The following is a 23,647-nucleotide window of genomic DNA, read 5'->3' on the forward strand; positions in this document are numbered from 1 at the left end:
TGTATTATTAATTTTTTTGAATTCTTTGTTGAAGTTGTAAAATAAATTCATAGTAGGATCCACCTTCTAGTGTACGATCTTCAATCAATAGTGAGGTGAACTCTGGGTTAAGTTGTCTGTCGTTGGATTTCACCAAAATGATTCGCTGATACTCAGAGTAGTTGGCTCTTGCCATTTCAATAACTTTGCGTGCGTATCTCGATTGTTCGTTGTCAAAGATCGACAGACCTTGGAATGTCATTGGATCGAGCGATGCGAAATCACAGCCAAACACATCAAAGACGGTCTGAGGTGGACATGCCTCGCCAACATACATATAGATGGCGAATCCATTCACCAAAATAAAGATGCCGGCTCTTGACAGTTGGTCGGACGATAGTTTCAGAGTGGTCGGTACAATTGAGGTGCTTGGCAACGGCTCGCCAGTGGTCTGGTCGGTCTGTTGCGCGGTTCTGAGCAACGAGTAGAATTGTGGGTAGAAAAAGTTGAGACAACTGGTGAGATCGACCACCTTCATGCGATGCATAAAGTAAGCACGGATATCGGGGTTCGTCGCTTTCGAGGTGAACACGATATTCTTGACCATGGCGACAACGTACAATGGCAGATGCTTGAGTGACTCGGGCAACAGCAACTTGGGTGTCTGTGGTGAGAGTGTCACCGACGACGACGACGCTGCTCCCGACGACAAAGTCGACTTGTAAGCAGTGAGAATATCGACACACTTGTTGGCGATCGCTTCACGTGCGTCCGATAACGAGCTAGCCAACGCTTTATCGATGGCCATCTTTGAAATTAAACTAGTGACCACAGCGATATCAGCGTATTTGAACAACTCTGGGAAGGTATGCACAACGGGAACGCTAACAGTCAGCACACGCACACGTCTCTCACCACAGGAGTGAGTGTACAACAGTGCCGTTTGGATAGCTACATACTTGGAGGTGATGGTATCAGAGATGCCCATCTGGAGAGTGAACGATTTGTCGGCGTCGACGGTTGGCAGTGAGAGCAAGTCCGACGACTTGAGGAAGTAGTTTCCGTGGTAGACATTCGTTGAGATGCCACGACTGGTACGCACACGCATCACACTCTCCCAACCGGTCGGACGTGTAAGCGTATGCATCAAGTTGGCAGCAAAAGTCTGGCCGTCACGCGATGCAATGAACGCAGGGAAGTAGAACAACTCACCACCGGTGATCTGTGGCAAACACTGGAGCGAAGCAACATCGACGTAGCCAGTGGCAAACAAAAACAGATCGACCGACAAGTGATGCGATGAACATGCCAAACCTAAATCCTTGTAGAAATCACCGGCATCCTGTGGTTGTAACAATTGAGTCTCCTTCTTGGTACCCAAAACCGATTGGAACTCTCTAATCGGTAACTTACCGAACGGTCCTCTTGGAATATAACTTTGTAATACAACAATTTTACCACCTACTCCTTGCTACATAAATACAATTAACATATTATTATTAATAAAAGGATTAATAATTAAACTAACTAATTATTATTACTTACACAAATTTGAAGAGCAGCTTTAAGTGCAGAACCAAGACATGATTCAACTTTTTGAGTTTTTCTTTCCATTTGTTTGATTAGGTCTAAACATGAATCGATGATAGTACGTGATTCTTTGAGGTTAACCAAAAACTCTTCGTATGGTGGAACAAAGATGTTATCCATTTCCGTTACGACGTACATCTTTGGTCTGCCAAAACTAGACTTTAAATTATAAAAATGTAATGAATCATCAAAAGTCAAGATACCAATTCTTGCTCTAGAATCACCTGGCATATCTATAATAATAATAATCAATTTATATATAAGTTGATTTGTTACTTCATATGAAATGTAAATGTTTTTTTTATAACTAATTAACTTACTATCTAAAGAAGCTTTAATAGATTCGATTGCACAGTTTAACATTCCCGAAACAATTGATTCATAACAAACATCGATCACAAAGAAATAGGATGGTGGTTGTGGACCACGAATTGTGTATTCACTAGTAGCTAAAAACTCTGCACATCCTCTTACCAACTCTGGTCTTGTATTAATATCTGCACGTTTACCTGTTGTTAAATCGATTGGACTGAAATAATCTTGTGGTGCTGAAATAATTATAATAATATTAATAATAGTAGTAGTATAACAAATGAATGTTAGTATAATTATGTTTCAAAAGATCATATTGTATTTGTTATTTATCAAACATACTATCATTAATCATATCACAGACGTTACATCTCCATCTACCACCACCGTCCATCCAACTGATGAATGGATTTATGTATGCACGACATCTCTTACATCTAACAATGGTAGATGAAATCACTGGAATTGGATTCTAAAATGAATGAATGATAGTGGAGAAAATGAATAATGTTATTATTATTGTTTTGTTTTGTTTGTTTTGTTTGTTTGTTATTACTTACAGCTTCATCATTAGCAAATGGATGAATGGTACAACCAAGTGGAATATGAATCTTTGAGAGAGTGGATGCTTGGTGTGGAATTGCATTCATTGACATTCTCATATATGACTTTGGACAGAGATTCTCTGGTGTTGGTACAACTTGTTCAGTGTATTGGTGTGATGGTGTTGGTGCTTGATGATATGGAACATTGCTTACTGGTTGTGTTGCCATTTGCATTGGATTTGGCATTGGTTGTATATTATTATATTGTTGTTGTTGTTGATATTGTTGTGGTTGTTGATATTGTTGTTGTTGTGGATATGCTTGTTGATATCCTTGTACTGGTTGTTGCTGTTGTTGTTGTGGATATCCATATGGTTGTTGTTGTTGTTGTTGGGTAGTTGGTGGAATTGGATTAGATGCAACTGGATAGGTTGGTGTTGGATTTGAAACTGTTGTTGTTGTTGGTGGTGTTGGTGTTGGTGGCATTGTTGGATTCGAAGCAACTGGATATCCATATGGTTGCTGCTGCTGTTGTGTAGTTGGTGGCATTGGATTCGATGCAACTGGATAGGTAGTTGGTGATGTTGGATAACCAGTTGGTTGTGGATTGGATGGTGTTGTTGTTGTTGTTGTTGGATATTGATGATTACTACTATTATTGACATTGAGATTACCCATTGCATTACTCAACATTGCACTGTTATCTGCATCAACTACATACTGACGCTTTGATGTTGAAACTGTTGTTGGTGCTGCTGCTGCTGCTGTTGGTGTTGCTGCTACAGGTGGTGGTGCTGTTGGAGTATAATTATTGGTAGATGGTGGATATGTTGTGTTGTTATTCTGTTGTTGTGGTGGTGGTGGCGAGATCATTTGAGTGGTCGGAGGTGTTGGTTGACCTACTCCGTATGAAGAGTAACCAGTTGGTTGTGCCAAACTAACTTGACCTACTTGTGGTGGTTGATTATGTTGATACTGTTGTTGTTGCTGCTGCATTGGCATCGGTGGAAATCCACCACCTTGCATTTGCTGTTGTTGCTGCTGCTGCTGCTGCTGCTGCTGTTGAACCAACATATTGTTTGGATCTGTAGGATATACTCTTTTCGACATGTTTGATTATCCTTTTTTGTTTTTTTTTATTTACAATAAATATATTTATATTTATAAATTAAATTAAATTAAACTTATATAAATATAAATATAAATATAATAAATGTTTAAACTCAAAAATAAAAAAAAGTACAACAATAGTTATTTTTTTTCTGATTGTGTTTTTTTTAAACTTTTTTTTTTTAGTTGATGTTTTTAACTTTTTGACTTTGGTTGACCTTTTTCGGTGAAGTTACAATTATTTTTTTAGATTGTTGTGAATTTCACTAAATATTTGGATATTATTGAAATAAGAATACAAAATATATAGGTTTATTAAATTTAGTTTACTAACTTTCAACTAAAAAAAGTATTTAATTTTGTTTTAATGACTAATCAAAAATGTGCAACTTCAACACCTTGTAGTTTATTATTTTAAATTGTGCAAAAAATAATTGTTTTTCATTTTTTTTTAGGGTCATAGTGAAATGAGTCATCACAAGCATTTAGGTGTTTATTTTCAAGAAGTTCGTTTTTTTTTTAAAAAAAAAAACTTTTTTTAATTTTATTTTTTTTTCTTTTAAACAAAAGTTGTAAATTAAAGATTATTTTAAATTGGTAATGGAAGCGAATTCATTCGAATATGCTCATGAAGTTTCTATCTATATTGAAAAACCAAGATTAAATCAAAGTATCGGTGACATCAGCCCTACTAATTTTCTAAGATCTTTTTTTTTTTTTTGATTTACCCAAAAATCTAAGGATTTTTTTATTTTAATCCTTAGATTTTTTTTATTTTGATCCTTAGGTTTTTGGGTCTAATAAAATCTTATTACTTCTTTATTTGAAGGTATGATAAAATGATCATTTTATTTTTTTTGTAAAACCAACTATTTGTAAATAAATTAAATATATTTTTTATATAAATGAATAAACAACATCAACTTAGTATAACTAGACATAAAGTTCTAATATTTGTATTTATTATATTGTTTCTTGTATTTTTTGGTATTTCTTTATTTGCTTTATTTAAAGATTTATTGCCATCAGTAAGATAGAGATATAAAATAATATAAATAAAAAAAACATTGAAATTAATTATTTTTTAAACAATGCAGATAAATAGAGCAAAACTATTTACTGAAGGAACATGTACTGTAACTGGAAATAATATCGATGGACAATGTTCAACATATGAATGTGCTACTTATAATAGTGAAATCTGGTGGTATCCATATTGGGGACCGGTTTACTTCTTTCGTGATGTCAGTGGTGATGATTCCTCTTATAATAATGGTGAGTCCGATGGTGATTCCGATGTGACCGGTGCTTACAGTGATGGTTATGATGGTGGCGGTGATGGTGATGGCACTTTCGATGATGGTGGAGGTGAAGATGACGGTGGAGGTGAAGACGACGGTGGTGATATCGGTGGAGAGATCTCCATTGAAGGATTTGCAGAGCGAATCGATCCATTGGCGAATAGCAAATCAACAACCGGTGGATCGTTAGGTACCGCCGAAGTAAAATCTGTATCAAACAAGTTAAGATCGAATTTGAAAGGAAAAGAACGAGCTGTTGATCAATGGAGTAGCTATTCAGAAGCAAATTGTGAAACAAACTATTGTTTTCAAGGTTATAGTTATGTGGTGTTACAGGAATCCACTATACAACCCTATACTCTAATACCAGGATTATGGTCGAAAAATCTTGAATGGGTACAGTCATACACCGATAAATATACGACCAACGACACTTTTACTTGTTATTACATGAAGGATAATCCTCAGAATGTTATGTGGTTTAAACCTCCTGCATACGATAGGAAATCAATGATATTCTTTTGTATTCCTCTATCATTATCTGTCGTATCAGTAGGTTTCTTTTTCTTTTTCATTATTAGAATGAAAAGAGTGGATAATGAATATAATTCAAAGAACAATGTAAAGACATCACCAAAAACACCATTATTAAAGGAACAAGCACAAACTCAACCAAAATTAAATCAACCAACAACTACAACTAAAAGCAATAGTGGTGCCACTTTGACAAATTCAAAATCAAATACCACTGCAACTCCTACTCCCAATCTACCCAAAAATCAAACAAAATCAGTGAATAATGTATAATTATTGATAGATTTTAGTTTTTTTATTATTAAATAAATTATACATATTTATACGCGCGCCCATTGTTAAAACATATAACATTTTTTAAAACTAGATTGTTGTTCTATTGGTGCATTATGAGGTGGCCATAATAATCTAGGCGGAGGTAACACTGGTAAACCTTTAGATTTTTTATCTAAAATTAAATTAAACATTTTAGTTTTAGAATTAATTTTAATTTATTAAAAATCTTACCTATTCCATATATATAACCAATAAATATTGAAAAAATTAATAATATTATTGTTGTTAATACTAAAAATATATGATATTTATTCGACATTTTATCATAAGAAATTATAAATAAATTAAAACAAAATATCTTTGTTTATAAATAAAATAATTACATTATTAAAAAAAATCTTATAAATTTAACAAAAGTGGTAAGATAAACTATATATTTTTTATTCGTATAGATTCACACTTTGGGGTGTAGTTATTAAATATAATGTGGTTTTAAAAAAGAAAGATATTCTAGAATGTCAATCATTAGATTCGGGAAATGATGATTTTTTATTAATACAATGAGTTTGAAGTCATCTGTGATCTTGATCGGTGGAAGGCCTGTGAATACGAATGGTAAGCAGTGCATACAGAAGGTGAGGTTGATCTTTGAGAGCGGTAGACATCTAGCGAAGAGTTTGAAGAGAGCTGTGATGGTGAAGGTATCCGGGAGGGAGAATCCTTTGCTTATCATGATTTCCTCTTTTTCCTTGTTAGAATTATGAAAAGTTAATGGGAAATCCTAGTGGCGGATTTTCAATTTTAATAATGTATTACATCGTTACTTCCTAAGAAACTTTCAGTTACAAAAAAAGATTCTAGCTTTTACATTGGAAATGAAAGCGTTGACACTCGGAGTTACAAAATTCAATCAATGTAAAAGGCTCTATAGCTCAGCTGGCAGAGCGCAGGTCTTGTAAACCTGAGGCCCCGAGTTCGATTCTCGGTGGAGCCATCATATAAAATCCTTATGTCCCATATGCGCGCAAAATGTACAAAACCATTAATAAACAGTGAAGTCTATAATAAATTACATTGTATAAACAAAGATGAAACTTAATTATTGATATATACATGTATGTAGTGAATGTCTGATATTTAATATAATTCTAATGTGCTTAAAAGATAGTTATATAACGATATTAATGAATAGAAAACGTGTAATAACTAGCATATTCTTAACGTATAATAAATTCAACAATAACACGTTTAACTTAATAAACCGATATACATAGGATTATTTGAATATATGCTACATGTAACTACTACTGTACTAGCTATCTAAATCTTGTTTGAAATTTAATAACTATTGATAGAATACTAAATTCAGTATTTAAAATATCATAAATACAAATAACTTGAATACAAATAATAATCAATTGATCAAAAATGATAATTATTTAATGATTATATAATCTATCATTAAATTATAGATGTAAAAAAAAAAAAAAATACTTTGAGTTAAAAAAACGAAAAAGACGTTTTGATGATCTATTTAAAAATAGACCATCTTTTATTATTTTGTATTTCTTTAAGATTCTGTAGATAATTCAAAATGTTATTGAATTTTGTGGTTTTTGCTTGTTCGATGAGCGCCGTCAAGTTGGAGATAGGTCTTGGTGAGTTCTCAACGATGTGTTTCAGAACTACCAGATAGCCTTTGTTGATTGCCAATTCGATTTCGCGCTCAGAGTACGCTGGATTGTAAGTGTTCAAAAAGAAGTAAATGGAAATATGACCATTCCTGAGTGAAGCGAGCCTGTTGCTCTCGTTAAAGTGTTTCGGTAGTGCAACGTGTTTCACCATGCCAATGTTACCGTTGTAGCACATCAACTGGAAGTTTGACTCGGAGATATCGAGGTTGGCAACGGTCCAGTTGTGCAGCTTCATGAAACGCTGTAGACACTCGACGTGTCCGTGATTGACGAGACACCCGATGCACAGCTCGACCTTGCGATGCTGACTGACCGGGACCTCCTCGATCAGGTAACGTAGAACATCGAATTGCGAATGATAGCTAGCGATATTAAAGAGATAGTTGTAGCCGATCACTTCGATATTCACCAGTTTAATGAGGTAGTGAAAGATGTCGGAATGACCGGAAGCAATCGAACTGACCAACACCGATGGCCGAATGAGATCCTGTGGTTGATAGTTTGGTATATTTTCCAGTAGATACTTTGTAATTTCCAAATCCTTTTTGGCGGCGGCAATCAACGCCTGAGGATAATTGTGATTGGTGAATGTTTCACATAGGAATTTCACAATCTCTAAATGTCCACCTTCACAAGCCAGTTTCAACGTATTCATTGAACATCCAACGTTTTTATTATTCGCTAAATATTTAACTATATCGATATGACCATTCTGGAAAACAATGATTATTATTATGATTAGTATCAAGTGTAAGTTAACATATCGCGATGAGTTAACAACTTACAAGACAAGAATTATCCAATGCATAAGATGTAAATCCTTCATTTCTATTTTCATTCAAGAATTTAACAACATCGAAATGTCCATTGGATGATGCGAAATCTAATGCTCTATTGGTTCCACCTTCTGTTCTAAATTCATGTAAAAACTTTACAACTTCAATGTGGCCGTGATATCTAATAAATGAATAAGAAAAGTTAATTAACTTTGTTATGTTATGTTATGTTTCGTTTTGTTTGATACTTTACGCACTACCATTTAATGCTTGACTACTTGCTCCTTCACTTCTATTCTGATGTAACCATTTTACGATCGCAAGGTGGCCGTTGGTTGCAGCGTGATCGATCGCTTCATAGGTTGTACCTTCGAGTTGCAATTGATGTAGGAATGTAACAATACTCATGTCACCGCGTCTGGCAGCGAGAATCAGTGCGTTGGTTCGTCGTTTCGTGTCGATGAACGCCCAGATGTATTTGACGACGTAAAAGTGACCGTTGCGCGACGCCGATTCCAACGCACGATAGTAGTTCTCCTGAGTGAACTCTGCATTGCCAATGGCAATGTTGACACTGATGTAACTGAGCACATCGAGATGTCCATTGTTTGCCGCTGCCAAGAACACCGAGAACCCAATCGGGTACTTCATCACCTCCCAGAGGAAAGCGATCACCTCGAGATGACCGGCTTGAGCAGCACCCATAAAACCTTCGTTTGTACATCGTTCACCGCGATTCTCATAGAGATATCGCACCACTGCCAAATGACCATTCGTAGCGGCAGCATCAATTGCTGCCACCGTGCAACCTTCTGTCCTATTCTCATTGAGGAACTGAACCACCTTTAGATGTCCATTACTTGCAGCCAAGTCAATAGCATCGGTTGTACATCCTTCATTCCTATTGAAATGTAACCATTTTACAACTTTTAAGTAGCCTTTTCTTTAATTATGTTTTAAAAGATAGAGATACTAATTAGTATATATAATTCATAAACTTTCTAACGCATACGCTAAACAAACCACTCACTTTGAAGCTTGATCCATTGCATTTGATGTGCAACCCTCTGTTCTATATTGATTGAGAAAGATTACGAGTTGAAGATGACCACCTTCCGCAGCTTTATCTAAACAAGAGACTGTAAAGATTGGATTGGTTTCCGGTTTGTAAAAGAGTAGTTTCAAGAGGTTCAGTTGACCTGCCAGTGCCAGTTGATCGAGATGATACGATCGCCAACCATACAATGGTTGTTTCCTTATTATCTTGTCTTGTAGCAATGCATAGTATCGATTGGCAATCATCCAATCTACACTGATAATCTGATCATAGAATCTACTATAAATAACACCAACCGGTTGCAATAGATTTTGATAATGTTGTTGCTGATAATGTTGTTGTTGTTGTTGTTGATAATGTTGATGGTAATATTGTTGATTATGTTGTTGTTGTTGTTGTTGTTGTTGTTGATTATGTACATTTCCACTAGTGGTATTAGCCACCACTCTCAATCTCCTATTGATATGATAGACATGAGCAAATATCGTTTTAAATAAAACTGAATTTCCAAATAGTTTTTTGAATAATTTTGTAAAATTATCAACAACGATTGGATGTTGTTCTTTTTGATGATATAATTGTATTATATTATTTAATTTATTGTTATTATTACTATTCTTTCTTTGATGTTGATGTAAATCATTGTTATTGTTATTGTTATTATTACTATTCTTTCTTTGATGGTTATGATGATTAAGTAATGATGTTGTTGTTGTAGTGGTGGTACTAGATGAACCTTCTACCATTATATTATTATCAAGTGAAGTTGTTTGGAGAATAGATATAGATGCAGTAGTCGTTTCTACCAATAACTGTGTTTGTGTCATTATTACATAATAAAGAGATTATAATTTATTTTACTAATAACAAATCTAAACTTATTTACAAATCTAAAATAAATATCTATATATTTAATTTACTATCTATATCTATATCTATATCTAATAAAATAATAATAATCAAAGAAATATGAAAGAGTAGAGGTGAATAAATAATAAGTGAAATTAAATATATGTATTTATAAGATTATTGTGAATAAATAATAATAATAATAATATATGTATGTACAAATGAGATTCGGAACTAACTAATTAGTTAGTTAAATGATGATGATAAGTTGATATTAATATATATTCACCAGGATTTTTGTTTGTTTTTACTTTTTTATGATGTTGTTATAACAACAGTTCTTCGCACTTAAATATCAATATTTAATTTTTGTATGTTTGTTTGTTTGTATGTTTTTGTTGTTTGCTATTAACCACAATCTACACTCAAACAACATTACTAAACAAGTGAAAAAACAACCACCACCGACAATAACAAACAAAAAACACCAATTTATTTATAAAAAACTAATATATTTTGTTTATTTTATAATAAAAACAAAATTTAAAAAAATTTTATTATTATTCACAAAGAATTTAATATTGTGATCATCATCACCAATAATTTGCAGCAATTATCAGATTTTATTATTAATTGTTTAATTTTTATTAAATTTTTATCTGAAATTTTTGTTGGATAACGTATTAGAATTGCAACCAAATTTTATAATTTAAAATTTCTTCGAATGTTGAGAAAATCAAATCAAAACAAAACAAAAGAAAATTCGAATGCACAAATTTAGAGTTTTAAGGTATTCTTCCCATCCATTTTCTATCTTTAGGTTAAGCACATCAAGCAAACCATTAGAACTTATTGTTGATTACTAAATTATCGCTCAGATGCCACGTTGAATATTTATAATATGAAAAGTAATATGTATGTATTATAATAAAAATAACAAAAAAAACTAAATGAATAAAGTATATTAGAGGTAGATGCAACAATAGAAATCAACAAAAAACAAACAAAGCTTTAAGTAAGGGTAATGAAATCTTATTTTGATTTGCTTTTTTTTAGCCTCATTGAAAAAAATTTATAATTTATATTTAATTAAAATATAATATTTTTTTTTTTTTTTGATCGTTCCAGAAAATTTTTGGAATTGGACTATTTTTCACCATAAGTCTTATTCTTGTCTTTTGTTCACATGGTTTTTAAACTTTAAGATTACATTGATTTAATAAGTTCGTGATTGAGCGTAAAAGTTATCGTCATACTTTGAATACAAAATGACTTACAAATTTCTAATAGTGCACGGTACTCGACCGCCGGGGCGTGGGAGTTGATGCTTAATGCAATCGACTTCAAAACTGGTGGATTCAGGATCACAATCGTGGTTCTGATGAAGCAAAATCAAATCCTTACCAACTCATAAAGAGGAGGTATCCAACTCTCCGGATGGTCGGAACCGACGTAGCGCAATCTCAAATCACAAACCCGCTTTTGATCAAATTTTATAAAATAGATTGTTGTTCTATTATATCTTAAATGATCGAAGATGCAAAATCATTTAAGAATACAATGACACTCTCCAGAGCAGTACATCATTGGAAAAATGGTGGCATTTCATTGTGGGATATGAAACTACGAAATGACGCTCAACACATTTGGATACTAAATAGAGTAATTGCAAATCAAGATGTCTATTCCCCATACTACCAAAGCTGGCGTAACCAGATTAGACATAACAAGATAACCTCACCTACACTCAAACATTCCATCCTTCTTTGGCAACATTTTAGACCAATTATGAAATTACCTCCACATCAAATGAAACCAATATTGCGTAATGACGAACCACTACCACTTAAACTCATATACCACAACCTTATCAACCATCACCACAAACCAGTACTTACATCAGGTCAATTCCAACTGTCTCTTCCCCCCACCAAAATAGACTTTACATCAAACCGAAACATCTTCTACTACATTAACTCCATCAAACACCACAGAGGTAGAAACACAGTATTCAGATTCTTCTCAGGATCACTTCCTGGTATGGCATACATCAAACAAGACAGTTGTAAACTATGTTCAGCAAATGACTTTGACCCACACACATTATTTCTTTAATTGTCGAGTCATCCTAAACAAATTCACCTCAACACATCACACAACATCTACAAATTGCCACTACGAAGACGAATGGTCACTGGAAAAATCTACTACTCACTTCTACCTCTGCGATGAATCATCAGACCTAACAGCGATCATCTACCACAACATTTGGAAACATGTCAATTCAATTCTATTCAGTCAAGATGACAAAATACTCGATTTCTCCAACCAATCTATTATATCCGACTTCGATATCCACAGAAACATTCTAAAATTAATAAACAACATTCCAACTCCAGCCAACTAATCAAGTAAATGAAATTAACTCTCTTCCCAACCTGCCAACTAATTAATTAAATCAACCACCAACTAAAAAGAAAAAAAATAGACTACGAAAAAAACTTGATGGTAAATCCATCCTTTTAATACAACTTTTAATAAAACATGTATACCACTTTAGTTATTATTAAAAAAAAAAAAACACTAAAGAGGTGTTTTTATCCTCACCAGGTGTCAATGTATTGCCCATGGGATCTTGGGACTTCAGTTTTTTATACATTCGGGTAGCGGGAAACTTATTCATTACCGAGCCTCGAGCCGGGTCGAAGTAATGAAGGCCCACGAATGAATCATTTCACTAACTATGTCCTTCGAAATTGTCACTTACAACTTCATTAAATGCTTACAAAAAAAAAAAAAAAAAAGGTGAAAGTCAAAACAAAATACAACACCACTGCAGGTAAATCCTATGTTTGAATAAAATAAATAAAATTAATTAAATAATGAAAGTAATAATAGTAGTAATAAAGAGATGTGTGTAATGGTAAGCAGGTAACTTAGCGATGAAAAGGTTAAATTTACAAGATTATATAGTTTTTAGTAATTTTGGGTTTTTTTTTACAATACAAGGTAGAAGTTGAGATATTCAACAACACAACAATTGTACCGCGGGTTTATTGCAACTAGTAATTATTAATAATTAATTAAAATGAATGTCAACTAAAGACCAGGAGGTGGAAATGATGTCTGTTCTATGTTCTACTCCTTAGGTCGGGACCACCAGGATACCACTACTGATGGAGGGCTAAGGGAGTCACAACGGGCTGTTAGATGGATGAATGGAAATGTTGCTGTGATTAGATCCTCAGTTTGTAATCCACTAACAAGAAGCACAGGATTAATGATTACAAAAAAATCTTATTTTATAAAAAAAATAACTAGTGATTTGAAAGAAAGAAAAGAGAGATAAGTTATATTTTATCTATACAAATATAGTTAGAGAGATGGGAAAAAAGAGAAATTTTTGGGTATGATATTACAAAAACTTAAAATGTGAATTTTTACCCACAGTGCCCGGTTAGCTCAGTCGGTAGAGCGCACGGCTCTTAACCGTGTGGTCGTGGGTTCGAGCCCCACATTGGGCGTCTACCTTTTAAGACCAGATGTTAAAAATGCGCGCTTATTGGATAGGATTTGACTAATTGATTTGGTCAAAGTGTTTGGTTCGACTTGTGCTAGGTTGCCACCACCGTCGTGATCAATCCATACACATGAACGTTCATCCCTATGTGTTGTATATAGATACTACCGCTGCATATTTTTTGTTTCAATTCTTGAATGGTACTTTGAAGTGTTCTTCGATGGTAGTGGTCACTTGTCCAGCACAATTAAAGCAAAAGTTTGAGTTGGATCAAAAGCGTTTGAATGCCAAGTATAATATCGCCAATTGGTGAGTTGAATCATTACCTAAGCTGTTCTATAGCGTACAAATAGAGAGTATTGAATACCTAGTTTGCTTCTCCAGATGACTTTGGCTACTTAAACTTGCTAACAAACTGGAAATACCTGGTGGAGTAGCTCACCTATAGATACTGTATATAGATCGATAAACCGAATAATACACTTGCTACCATCAAACTATACCACTTTTTATTGCTAAATATCCAAGGAACAACCAAACTTAGCAAGTTGTACAAGTTGTAGACATGCATGTACAGTGTGTAATCCTCATGCACATGCTCTGCAATCATTCGGTTGGTATCTACCATTACTATCAATATCTCATAACCTGTTGTTATCTATGATGATAGTTGAGTTAGAGATTTACAGATGTTAACATCAGCTTTACAAATGGTATCGTGGTTTTAATTATACTTACATGATTGGAAATACAATCTGGAGGTAGTGAGAAAGAGGTCATACATGTATCCCACCACTGAATCATTCATTCAAATAGCAACACTGCATATTGCATTTTCTTGTCGTTTGTATAATGATAAATCGGTATACTCTTAGTAAGATAATACTATAGTATCACCTCCCAATATAGTAATTTATTACATACACATTACTTAACACTTTGCTATTCAAGAAGTTGCACACATACACTTCCTTTTGATCAATCTATGATTATAATACATGTGATTGTATATCTGATCAAACATCTTTTGTTTTACAGTACTGTTGGTTGATTGCACTGTATAGAACAAAAATTTTTCTGTTTAAGCTTATTTTAAAATAATATTAATTAAATTAAATTAAATTTTAATAACATGTTTGACAAAATAAAAAAAATAATTTTTTAATAAAAATAGAGAAATATCATTTAAAGTTACTGAAAAAAAATAGAATTATTTAAAATTTAAAAAATATATTAAATAACACTATAATTTCATTATTATTCTTTTAAAAACCTTTTAAAAATTAAATATATATAAAGATAAAAAAATTAAATATATATAAAGATAAAAAAATGTTAATTTAAGATTGTTTTTTTAAGAGTGAGTCTTTAATATGTTCAAAAAGTAACTAGTTTTTTCAGAGAAAAGAAATAGTAGTAGAATTTTAGATTCTTCAATCACTCTAAATAATCATTTAGAATCATATTTTTTTAATTGTTTATTAAGTTGAATTTGGCAAATCATGATGTTCATAGCAATGACCTCATCTCTTTATTTAGTTTCATTCTAGTAGAATTCTACAACTTGAATCAGTTCCAGTTAGAATATCTTACCACTAAATTAGATGATTCTTCAATATTCCCTAAAGTTTCCTTTAAAGGAAATTCCAATTGGAATCGGTAAGTAATCTTTTGTTATATTTTAAAATTTTATTTTTATATTTTCTTTTTTTCTTTTTTTTATAAAGACCCAATTAATACTTAAAGTAAAGAGTTTGATGAATTTACAAAATTTAAGTCAAAATGGAAAGATAGGTAGGATTTTATCCCTTTAAATAAGGTAAAATGGAAAACTCTATATGATTCAACATTGATTAAATTTTGTAATAGTTTTTTCATAGTTTGGTTTGATTTGGTCTAGCTATTGTTTGTTTAAAGTATATAACCACTCATTATCTTCAATAAATTATATAAAATCAAAAATTGTTTATAATAAATATATATCCTTAAAACTCTTTATTTAAAATTAATTTATATACATGAAAATATTGGTTTGATAAATTTATCAATTTGAAAATTGAAGTAAAACAATTACAACCAAAAAGATTATGGTGAGTGATGGTGTGACAATGATGGACGATGAAGTTGTTGTCACGTCAACTGTTGTAGTAACTTTGGCACCATTGTTATCAGTATATGCTCCATCGGGACATGTTGTTGAACCTTCAGTAGTGGTAGGAGTACCAGTGGTTGGATTACTGCTAGTTGTTTGTGATCCAGTTGTGAATGGAGAGTTGGTTGTTGGATTGCCAGTAGTTGGATTTCCAGTTGTTGGATTGCTGCTAGTTGTTTGTGATCCAGTTGTGAATGGAGAATTGGTTGTTGATGAAGTTGTTGTTGGATTGCCAGTAGTTGGATTTCCAGTTGTACTACCACCATCACCTCCAATAGTATAGATTTGAGTCAATGTTGAACCAGAGAAATCACCACTTGGCAAAGTAAAGACGATGGTCGAACCTTTGGTGTTTGGATCGTAGGTTGCATTTGGACCGGTCAATTGTACACAGCTTGCCATTGTTATGTTGCTCAGCTTCTGAGTTGGATCACTGATACTGATGGCGATGGAATTGGATCGGTCGTTTTCAACTTTGAGGAATTTGACTTGCACGATACATGGTGAGCTGGGAGACAATTTGAAGTTGTGGTTAACCATGGTGATGTTGAGGCTGGCATTGGCACGCCAGAATACAGCCTGCACCAAATTCAATTGGAAATGAGCAACCGCTTGAATGTCATCGGTGTTGAGGATAATGATTGACTCTGAGAGACCGTCGACGGTGGAATTGAATTCTTGGACATCTACATCTGGAATGACAATCATTTGATATTCAGATGACTGGTTCGGGTGAGTTTGATAGGCAGTGAATAGTTGACCAGTTACATTGCCACTGGATGAACCGATGTCTTCCCATCGTCCAGTCTTGTTTTCAACACCGATATGAATGTTTAGTGAGTTGGAAGCTGGTGACTTGGGGAAGTAGACACCGACTCTATCATGATGGAACCAAGTGATGTTTGAGAATTCAGTTTGATTTCCATCAAGACGACTATCGGATCCACTTGTAAAGATATCACCATCTGCCATTCTTTGATCGATGGCGGTAACAACCGTTGAATTGTTGTTGTTATTTCCGGATCTAGAGATATTGAATCCAAGCAATACAATGTGCTCCTCAAAGAAGAACCATGATTTCTTTCCGGTTACAGCTGAATGATTGGTCATTAGATTGAAAGCGGCAGCACCATATTCACCATCGGATACAGAACCGGCGAAATCACTCAATCCTTTGTGTCTGACACTCTCATCACATGTCATATTGGCAACAGAGGTCTTGTTCAATGCCATATCGGTTGTGACACCAGGTATCAAATCCCAATTGAAAAGAGGATAGACACTGTCAGAGTATGTCGAACCAATGTTTTGTAGGAAGAAAGAACCGTCGCTCATCTTTGTAGTTGGAAGTCCATCGCCAAGGTAACATTCAGTATTAAATGTACGAGACGAATGGAATTTAAGAGAAACCGAATAGTTTCCACGAGAATGGACCATGTAATCCCCGAACCAATATTGTCTATTCATTCTTCTCTTATCTTGATCTTCTTGGCTATCATCATCATCATCGGATTCAGATGAATCAGTTGAATTGGAGTCACCAGTAAGATAATCAACCCAATCCTTAAACTCTGAGGAATGAACAGGTGACTTTAAGAGTAAGTCGGTTGGAATACTAAACTTGGTACCATCTTTTCTAGTAATAAGGTATTGAACTACTTGTGGATTCCAATACGAGTTATTTCCATTGTAGAAGGCCATCCATTGCGATCCATTCAACATAAAGTTTGACCAAACATCCATAGTTTCATTGGTAGCGACAAACGATGTACCATTTGCAATAACCATTGCCTTTAATACATCCGTAGCGAATCTAGCACCAACATTACCATTATGTATTAACTAATAAATAATTTAAAAATATTAATATGATATGGATAATTATATATTAAATTATATAAAATACTTACTTGTCCATTAAAATAAAAAGTACCATCAACTTTGATTCCATCAAGAGTTGAATTGGAGATATGAACTAATTGCCATGTTTGGTTGAAATAGGTGGAGAGTGAGGCATTGTCAGAGAGGAATAGACTTTTAACCAAAATGAATTCGTTGACAAACATTTGGTTGGAAAGAGTTCGGTTGGCATCGTCCGAAACATTCATCTCTGAAAGTGTGGAGTTGAGAAGGTCGATTCTACTTTGATTTAAATTCTCTTGGAGTAAAAGTGCACCGGCAACAAGGCTGGAGAGAGCTCTGTACTCAGTGTAATTGTCTGGCGCAGTCAAATTGGAAGACATCCAAAAATCGAAAGCAAGCAATGTCTTGGCAAGTAGATCGTCGGATGAATTTCCAGGTGCCGAGGAGTTGCTGTTTACAAAGGTGATGGACATCATTAGGAAATTCTCTGCATGTCTAAGTGGTTGCCATTCACCTCTACGACTAGAATCAACATTGGATGATCCGTTGGAAGATTCATAGGAAATGTCTGGCCAACTGCCATTAACAGTGATTGTACCGAGTAATTGATCAACTCTTGTCTGGACAACCTCCAAATCTACCAAGTCATTCTGGACACTTCTGAAATTGGTCAATGTCACATTGAAATCATCTGCCAAACAGACACCTAACATTAGACATGTTATTATTAATATTTTATTAAATAATTTCATAATTAAATTTAATTATTAATAACAAAAAAAAAAAAAAGTAAAAGAGTTTAAATTTTAATTAATTTTAAAAAGGATAATAATCTATTTACAACTAATAACTATTCAATTGGATAACAAACAAACAATAAATAAATAATGATTAAGATAATTAATTGATTGTTGTTGTTGGTTGTTCAATTGATTTTTGATGTTATTGCTGATTGGCAATGCCACGAAAGTATTTATAATGCTAGGTTCGAGTGAGAGGTGCATCTTGATCTTGAGTACCATTAATGGTGAATCAACCTATGGACACCCTATAGAATATTGAAAATAAAGATTTTTATCATATTTTGAACTATTTAAAGTAATCATTTCATTTCCGACCGACTGACCGGTTTGAAACTTTAAATAGGTGTTTGTTGGTTAAATTTGATGAGATGCATGCCATAGTACAGCACAAAGCGCTATCTCCATATATGAAGTAGTTTTTTTATTAAAAGATCATTTACACATACAATCTAGCACAAAAACAAAAGAAAAGGCTTTTTTTTCAATAATATAATATTCATACCACACCACCACACATCTTTGATCAAACAAACACAAAATCTAAAGAGGTAGGTATTTAATTAATATATTTTGAAAAGGTAGGTGGGTGTGATATACTAATGATGGTATGAATGTATGCCCTTTAAAAGACCTACCGTTATTTTATTTTATTTTATTTTCTTTATTTAAAATAAAGTGTATTGTGTTGTGAGGTTCAAAACCATTCTATTTTTATTATTAGATTTGCAAATAAACATAATATTACTAAATTTATAATAATTCTTTAATAACTTGCAACTTTATCAATAATGATTGGTTTTAATAAAGTTGTTGTTGTTGTTGTTGTTGCTATATAAATCTAAAATGGTTAAAACAAAAAATAACAAATAACAATGAGATTGCGAACACACATAATCTTATAAAAAAAACAAAAAAAATCATTATGATAATGAAAAATTTTAGTGGTCAACACACATACAAGTTCATGAAGAGATTCTCACATTCATGAAGTTACAGTAAATTTAATAACAAAAGATTCAATAAATAAACAAATAGAATATCCGAAATAAATAACTTTAAGTATTTAATTTATCATTAAACATAATATAAATAAAAATATATATACCAAAACATGAAAAAAAATTTTTCGATAAGTCTGCGTGACTGAGAAAGATATTACTTTAAAACAATTTTGAAAAGATTTTTTTTTTTTGTAAAATGCTGTTTTTTTATTAATGGGCTAAATGGTCTCGAAAAACATGAAAAAAACAAAGTTAAGTTCACTGATTTAATTTAACCACTTGATTTAATTTGTTCATTCATACTTTATTAAGTTTAAAACTAACTTCAAATATAATAAAATAGAATGACTAAAAAAAAGGTAATTTAATACAAAACTATCTATTTTAGATTATTATTATCATTTATTAATACAGCGTCACACAATATTTATAGATTTTAATGATCATTGGTGATTATGTGTATGTAGGAGCTTGCAATTTTCAAACAGATTAGATTTTTCGAAATTGACTAATTAGTATTTTTGTTGTTGATTATAACTTATAAAAGCGAGGACTATGAAGTTATGGTACCATTCCAATGCTTGGAGATGGTAGGTCACATTGTGCACGTTGTCAGTCCGGACAAGAAATCCGGCGATTTCTGTGTGACCGCTGTTCACGATTTCTTGCCAGGCGAACAAACCTACACAGAGTTGCGTGGACACCGTTTCAAGTTGAATTTCGACTTTGCAGCTGTCAAGGAGTGTGACTACGATGCTCTCGTTATTCCAGGTGGTCGTGCACCAGAGTTCCTCCGTTTGAATGCCAAGGTCATCGAACTCACCCAGCAATTCCACCACTCCAAGAAGCCGATCGCATCGATCTGCCACGGACCACAGATCCTGGCTGCCGCCGGTGTCCTCAAGGGAATCCGTTGCACTTCGTACCCAGCTTGCAAACCAGAGTTGATTTTGGCCGGTGCCAACTTCCAAGATACCGCTGCCGACAAAGCTGTTTCCGACCACAACATTGTCTCTGCAGTTGCATGGCCCGGTCACTCTGAGTGGCTAGCATTGTTCCTCGAGAAACTAGGAACAAAGATAACTCTTTAAACAATCAATGTTAATTAAAAATCACATGTAAAAATCATAATAATCAAAGCATACAATCAACATTGTTTTTAAATTAATACATTGTTTTTATCATTAAATAACATTTTTGTTTGTTTTTTTTATATCCTACTATCACATTTAATTAATTTATTTGGTTGGTCGGTATATACCAACCCATTATAATAATAAAAAAGAGAGATAATGACAATCTTTGTAAATTACACTGATAACAAATGAATGTGTAAACTAAAATAATAAACAATATCATATGATTGATTGGATTGAGTTCATTTCTTCCATTATCATAATAAACAAATGGTTTTAATTAATCTAGATTTGATAAATGATTAAATAATAAAAGTCAAGTCAATGGGTAGGAGATATATTAGATAGATAGTAGATAAATAGATAATCTCCTCTTTTCAAATATCATAATGTCCAATATCTACTTGATTCATTGTCTAATATGTAGATTTAACTAAATTGATTATAATAAATATATGATTGTATAGGAGAAAGTTATTTCTCTTTAAAAACATATATAATTTTGTAATAATCTTGAATAATTAATTATTATCAACTTGAATTCAAAACAATGAAATGAAAAATGAATGAATTATGATAATTCATTATATATTTACAAAATTTCAGATCGACAATAAAATAATGTTATTATATTAAAATAGAAAAAAGATATATATATGTGTGGTATTATGTGTTATGTGAGTTATAGTGGTGGTGGTATGAGTGTGTTTAATATATGTAAATATTCTATTATTAAGAGAATCAAATCAATTTTAAAATAATGATAGCTTGATTTAATGACGATTACCACCTGGTGTTATATATATAACTAAAGTATTGTATTAATACCCTCATTTATCGTATGAACAAATTAGGATATACTCCAATGAGAGTATTATCTAATGAGTTACATTATCATCATCAAACAACAACCATAATATTATTTACCACACCACAACGCACCGAGAAAGATATCTATTTCAGTGTGAGTGCAGGAGCTAAATTTATTAGATATTTTAGATTGTGGTTGTTTAGTTAGGTCTGGTTGTTGTTGTTATTGTTGATGATGCTTTAATTAATGACAAACACTATTCGAGATTTTGACAATAGGATCATGTGTGTTGATTTTGTTGTTGTTGCTTTAATTAACTGAATAACAAAGTTGTTCAAAATAAAAATAGTAAAAATACTTAATATTTAATATTTATAATTATCATAATAATGAAAGAAAAAAAACAATACATTTCACATGAAATGTTAGAAATAGAAACAGAAGAATCTGATTTACTATTTGGTATACCTTAGTGTGGTTGTGATGATGTTATTTTAGTTTTTAAAAAAAAAATAGAAAAATGAAAAATGAAAATAAAATTAAAAAAAATTAAAAATTGTCAAGTATGAAGATGATAAAGAGTGTCAAAGGTGTCATAGATTTGCCGATTTTTGCAAAAATGCATATTTAAAGTAATTCAATGGTTGAACCATAGTTTGACAAGAATGTGTGGTGTTTGAATCTAGTTTTTATAGTAATGATCTTAGATCTATTGGAGAATGATTTCCGTATTTTCTATTATCTTCTTGATTTTGTTAAAACATTTACCTACCAACCCAATTCTGCAACAAAATGAGAAACTACTTTTCATTTGCTTTCATTTTTGAATGATTACCACAACACTCCACACTTTATACCACTGAATTTCTTGTCAATAACATTCATTCACTCATTTTTTGTTGTTTTTTGTTGTTCGTTTCAGAAAACTCAGATTAATAATTTTTGTGCAAATTGATATTGATAAAAAAACAAAAAACAAAACAACAAAAATGTAAAAAGTAAAATAAAATTAATTTAAATCAAATAATAAGAGTAGTAGTATGTGGGGGGTAAATTAATCAAAAATAACTACAAAAAACCAAAAAAGGATTAATTATTTTTGTTTGTTTTTGCTTTTTTTTTTCTTATCTATGGTTGGTGGGTGTGGGCAACTCAATAACATAACAAAGCACAGAAACACAAAAAAATCAGATAAAAGTATTTTTTTAATTTATTTTTAATTTTTTAATATATTATAATTTATTTTTAATTTTTTTTGAAATTTATTTCTCTGGACAAGAAAGATATAAATTGGAACAATTTTATTCATTTCACATTCAATCACTCTTTTATAGAAATCAAATTTTGAACTCGACTTACCGATTAATATCCAGTTGTAGTCCATCCATCCAGATCATCTGCAAAACAACACATTTTATTAAATCCAAATCCTATTATTTGTAAGTAAATAATTAAAAAATTTACATCTATTTAAAAACTTTCAAATATATTATATATCTTCAATATATATTTCCATATTTATAATATAAATATATAATTTCCATTTCCATATTCCATCTGATATCTTATTATTTTAAAATGATATTACTATAATTATATTTTTTTCAAAATAATTTTTAGATGTTTATTTAAAAATTCACTGTAACATTAAATTGCATATATGTGACATAATGGGATGGAAACACTCACTCACCATTGTTTGGACAATGATTTAACTAATATTAGTTCAATGAACAATATCAACATCGATTTGTTACAACAATAAATTACCAATTTTGAATATTCAAGTTTTAAAGAATATCTTAAAATATCACTGCATCCACAGTGCACAACAAAAAACAACAACAAACTCAACAAAAAAACAAAAAAAAAAAAACAAATTTAATTATTTACTTTTTACCCATTCAATTCATCTCAATCCCCATTAAATTAAAATAAAAAAAAAAACAAAACAAATTCATTATTTTCATAATCTTTTTAATAATACTTTCACAAATAATCGTATGAGGTGTGCTAGTTTCATTGCAACCAATGAAATAATGTAAAAAAAAAATTACCAAAATTATACAGTAATTCAAATTCAACCAAAATAGATTATTTTTTTTGTTTTTTATCAAATTCTTTTAATTAAACTATTATTACACCAAACTGAGCAAATTACCAAAATAATATAAACTTAACTCTTTTCTAAATTTCCAAAATATTTACATTTAATTAATTAATTAACTTTTTATTTTCTAAAATATTCTTTGTTATAACAAAAGAAACCACTTTAGTTTTGTCATTCTTTATTTTCCGTTTTAATTATAATTATAAATTAAAGTAGAATTGGCAACTC

General features: G+C 31.9%; 8 protein-coding genes and 2 non-coding genes across 10 annotated transcripts; 7 read left to right on the top strand and 3 right to left on the bottom strand.

Moving 5' to 3' along the window:
- Nucleotides 1–7: 7 nt before the first annotated feature.
- On the bottom strand, nt 8–3,536 carry sec24 (putative transport protein; the record flags this gene model as incomplete). The annotated part of the gene is made up of 5 exons (XM_020576198.1): nt 8–1,450; nt 1,525–1,802; nt 1,890–2,117; nt 2,224–2,353; nt 2,442–3,536. 5 exons carry the CDS (start codon nt 3,534–3,536, stop codon nt 8–10), a joined length of 3,174 nt encoding a protein of 1,057 aa, XP_020433447.1.
- A 905-nt stretch (nt 3,537–4,441) lies between these two features.
- Nucleotides 4,442–5,644, top strand: PPL_05311 (uncharacterized protein; the record flags this gene model as incomplete). Its single annotated transcript, XM_020576199.1, has 2 exons — nt 4,442–4,492; nt 4,634–5,644. The coding sequence occupies 2 exons, from the start codon at nt 4,442–4,444 to the stop codon at nt 5,642–5,644; spliced, it is 1,062 nt and encodes a 353-aa protein (XP_020433448.1).
- Nucleotides 5,645–5,709: 65 nt separating this feature from the next.
- On the bottom strand, nt 5,710–10,001 carry PPL_05312 (ankyrin repeat domain-containing protein; the record flags this gene model as incomplete). Its single annotated transcript, XM_020576200.1, has 8 exons — nt 5,710–5,819; nt 7,142–7,177; nt 7,426–7,582; nt 7,655–8,053; nt 8,127–8,298; nt 8,371–9,018; nt 9,148–9,189; nt 9,361–10,001. The coding sequence occupies 8 exons, from the start codon at nt 9,999–10,001 to the stop codon at nt 5,710–5,712; spliced, it is 2,205 nt and encodes a 734-aa protein (XP_020433449.1).
- On the top strand, nt 6,569–6,641 carry PPL_05313. Its single transcript has one exon. It is a non-coding gene; the product is annotated as a tRNA-Thr (tRNA).
- A 1,549-nt stretch (nt 10,002–11,550) lies between the features above and the next one.
- Nucleotides 11,551–12,430, top strand: PPL_05314 (Group-specific antigen; the record flags this gene model as incomplete). Its single annotated transcript, XM_020576201.1, has 2 exons — nt 11,551–12,061; nt 12,147–12,430. The coding sequence occupies 2 exons, from the start codon at nt 11,551–11,553 to the stop codon at nt 12,428–12,430; spliced, it is 795 nt and encodes a 264-aa protein (XP_020433450.1).
- Nucleotides 12,431–12,905: 475 nt separating this feature from the next.
- PPL_05315 (uncharacterized protein) lies at nt 12,906–15,280 on the top strand (the record flags this gene model as incomplete). Its single annotated transcript, XM_020576202.1, has 5 exons — nt 12,906–12,911; nt 13,399–13,430; nt 13,705–13,801; nt 15,030–15,202; nt 15,271–15,280. 5 exons carry the CDS (start codon nt 12,906–12,908, stop codon nt 15,278–15,280), a joined length of 318 nt encoding a protein of 105 aa, XP_020433451.1.
- PPL_05316 lies at nt 13,475–13,547 on the top strand. Its single transcript has one exon. It is a non-coding gene; the product is annotated as a tRNA-Lys (tRNA).
- Nucleotides 15,281–15,454: 174 nt separating the features above from the next.
- On the bottom strand, nt 15,455–18,310 carry PPL_05317 (uncharacterized protein; the record flags this gene model as incomplete). The annotated part of the gene is made up of 3 exons (XM_020576203.1): nt 15,455–15,478; nt 15,618–17,537; nt 17,606–18,310. 3 exons carry the CDS (start codon nt 18,308–18,310, stop codon nt 15,455–15,457), a joined length of 2,649 nt encoding a protein of 882 aa, XP_020433452.1.
- A 1,396-nt stretch (nt 18,311–19,706) lies between these two features.
- PFP1 (DJ-1/PfpI family protein) lies at nt 19,707–20,453 on the top strand (the record flags this gene model as incomplete). The annotated part of the gene is made up of 3 exons (XM_020576204.1): nt 19,707–19,721; nt 19,796–19,821; nt 19,910–20,453. 3 exons carry the CDS (start codon nt 19,707–19,709, stop codon nt 20,451–20,453), a joined length of 585 nt encoding a protein of 194 aa, XP_020433453.1.
- Nucleotides 20,454–20,654: 201 nt separating this feature from the next.
- PPL_05319 (uncharacterized protein) lies at nt 20,655–23,074 on the top strand (the record flags this gene model as incomplete). Its single annotated transcript, XM_020576205.1, has 4 exons — nt 20,655–20,666; nt 21,313–21,462; nt 21,874–21,941; nt 23,035–23,074. 4 exons carry the CDS (start codon nt 20,655–20,657, stop codon nt 23,072–23,074), a joined length of 270 nt encoding a protein of 89 aa, XP_020433454.1.
- Between the last annotated feature and the right edge of the window lie 573 nt (nt 23,075–23,647).

Source organism: Heterostelium album (genome assembly GCF_000004825.1).
Source record: "Heterostelium album PN500 unplaced genomic scaffold PPL_contig12, whole genome shotgun sequence".
NCBI classification, from domain to species: domain Eukaryota; phylum Evosea; class Eumycetozoa; order Acytosteliales; family Acytosteliaceae; genus Heterostelium; species Heterostelium album.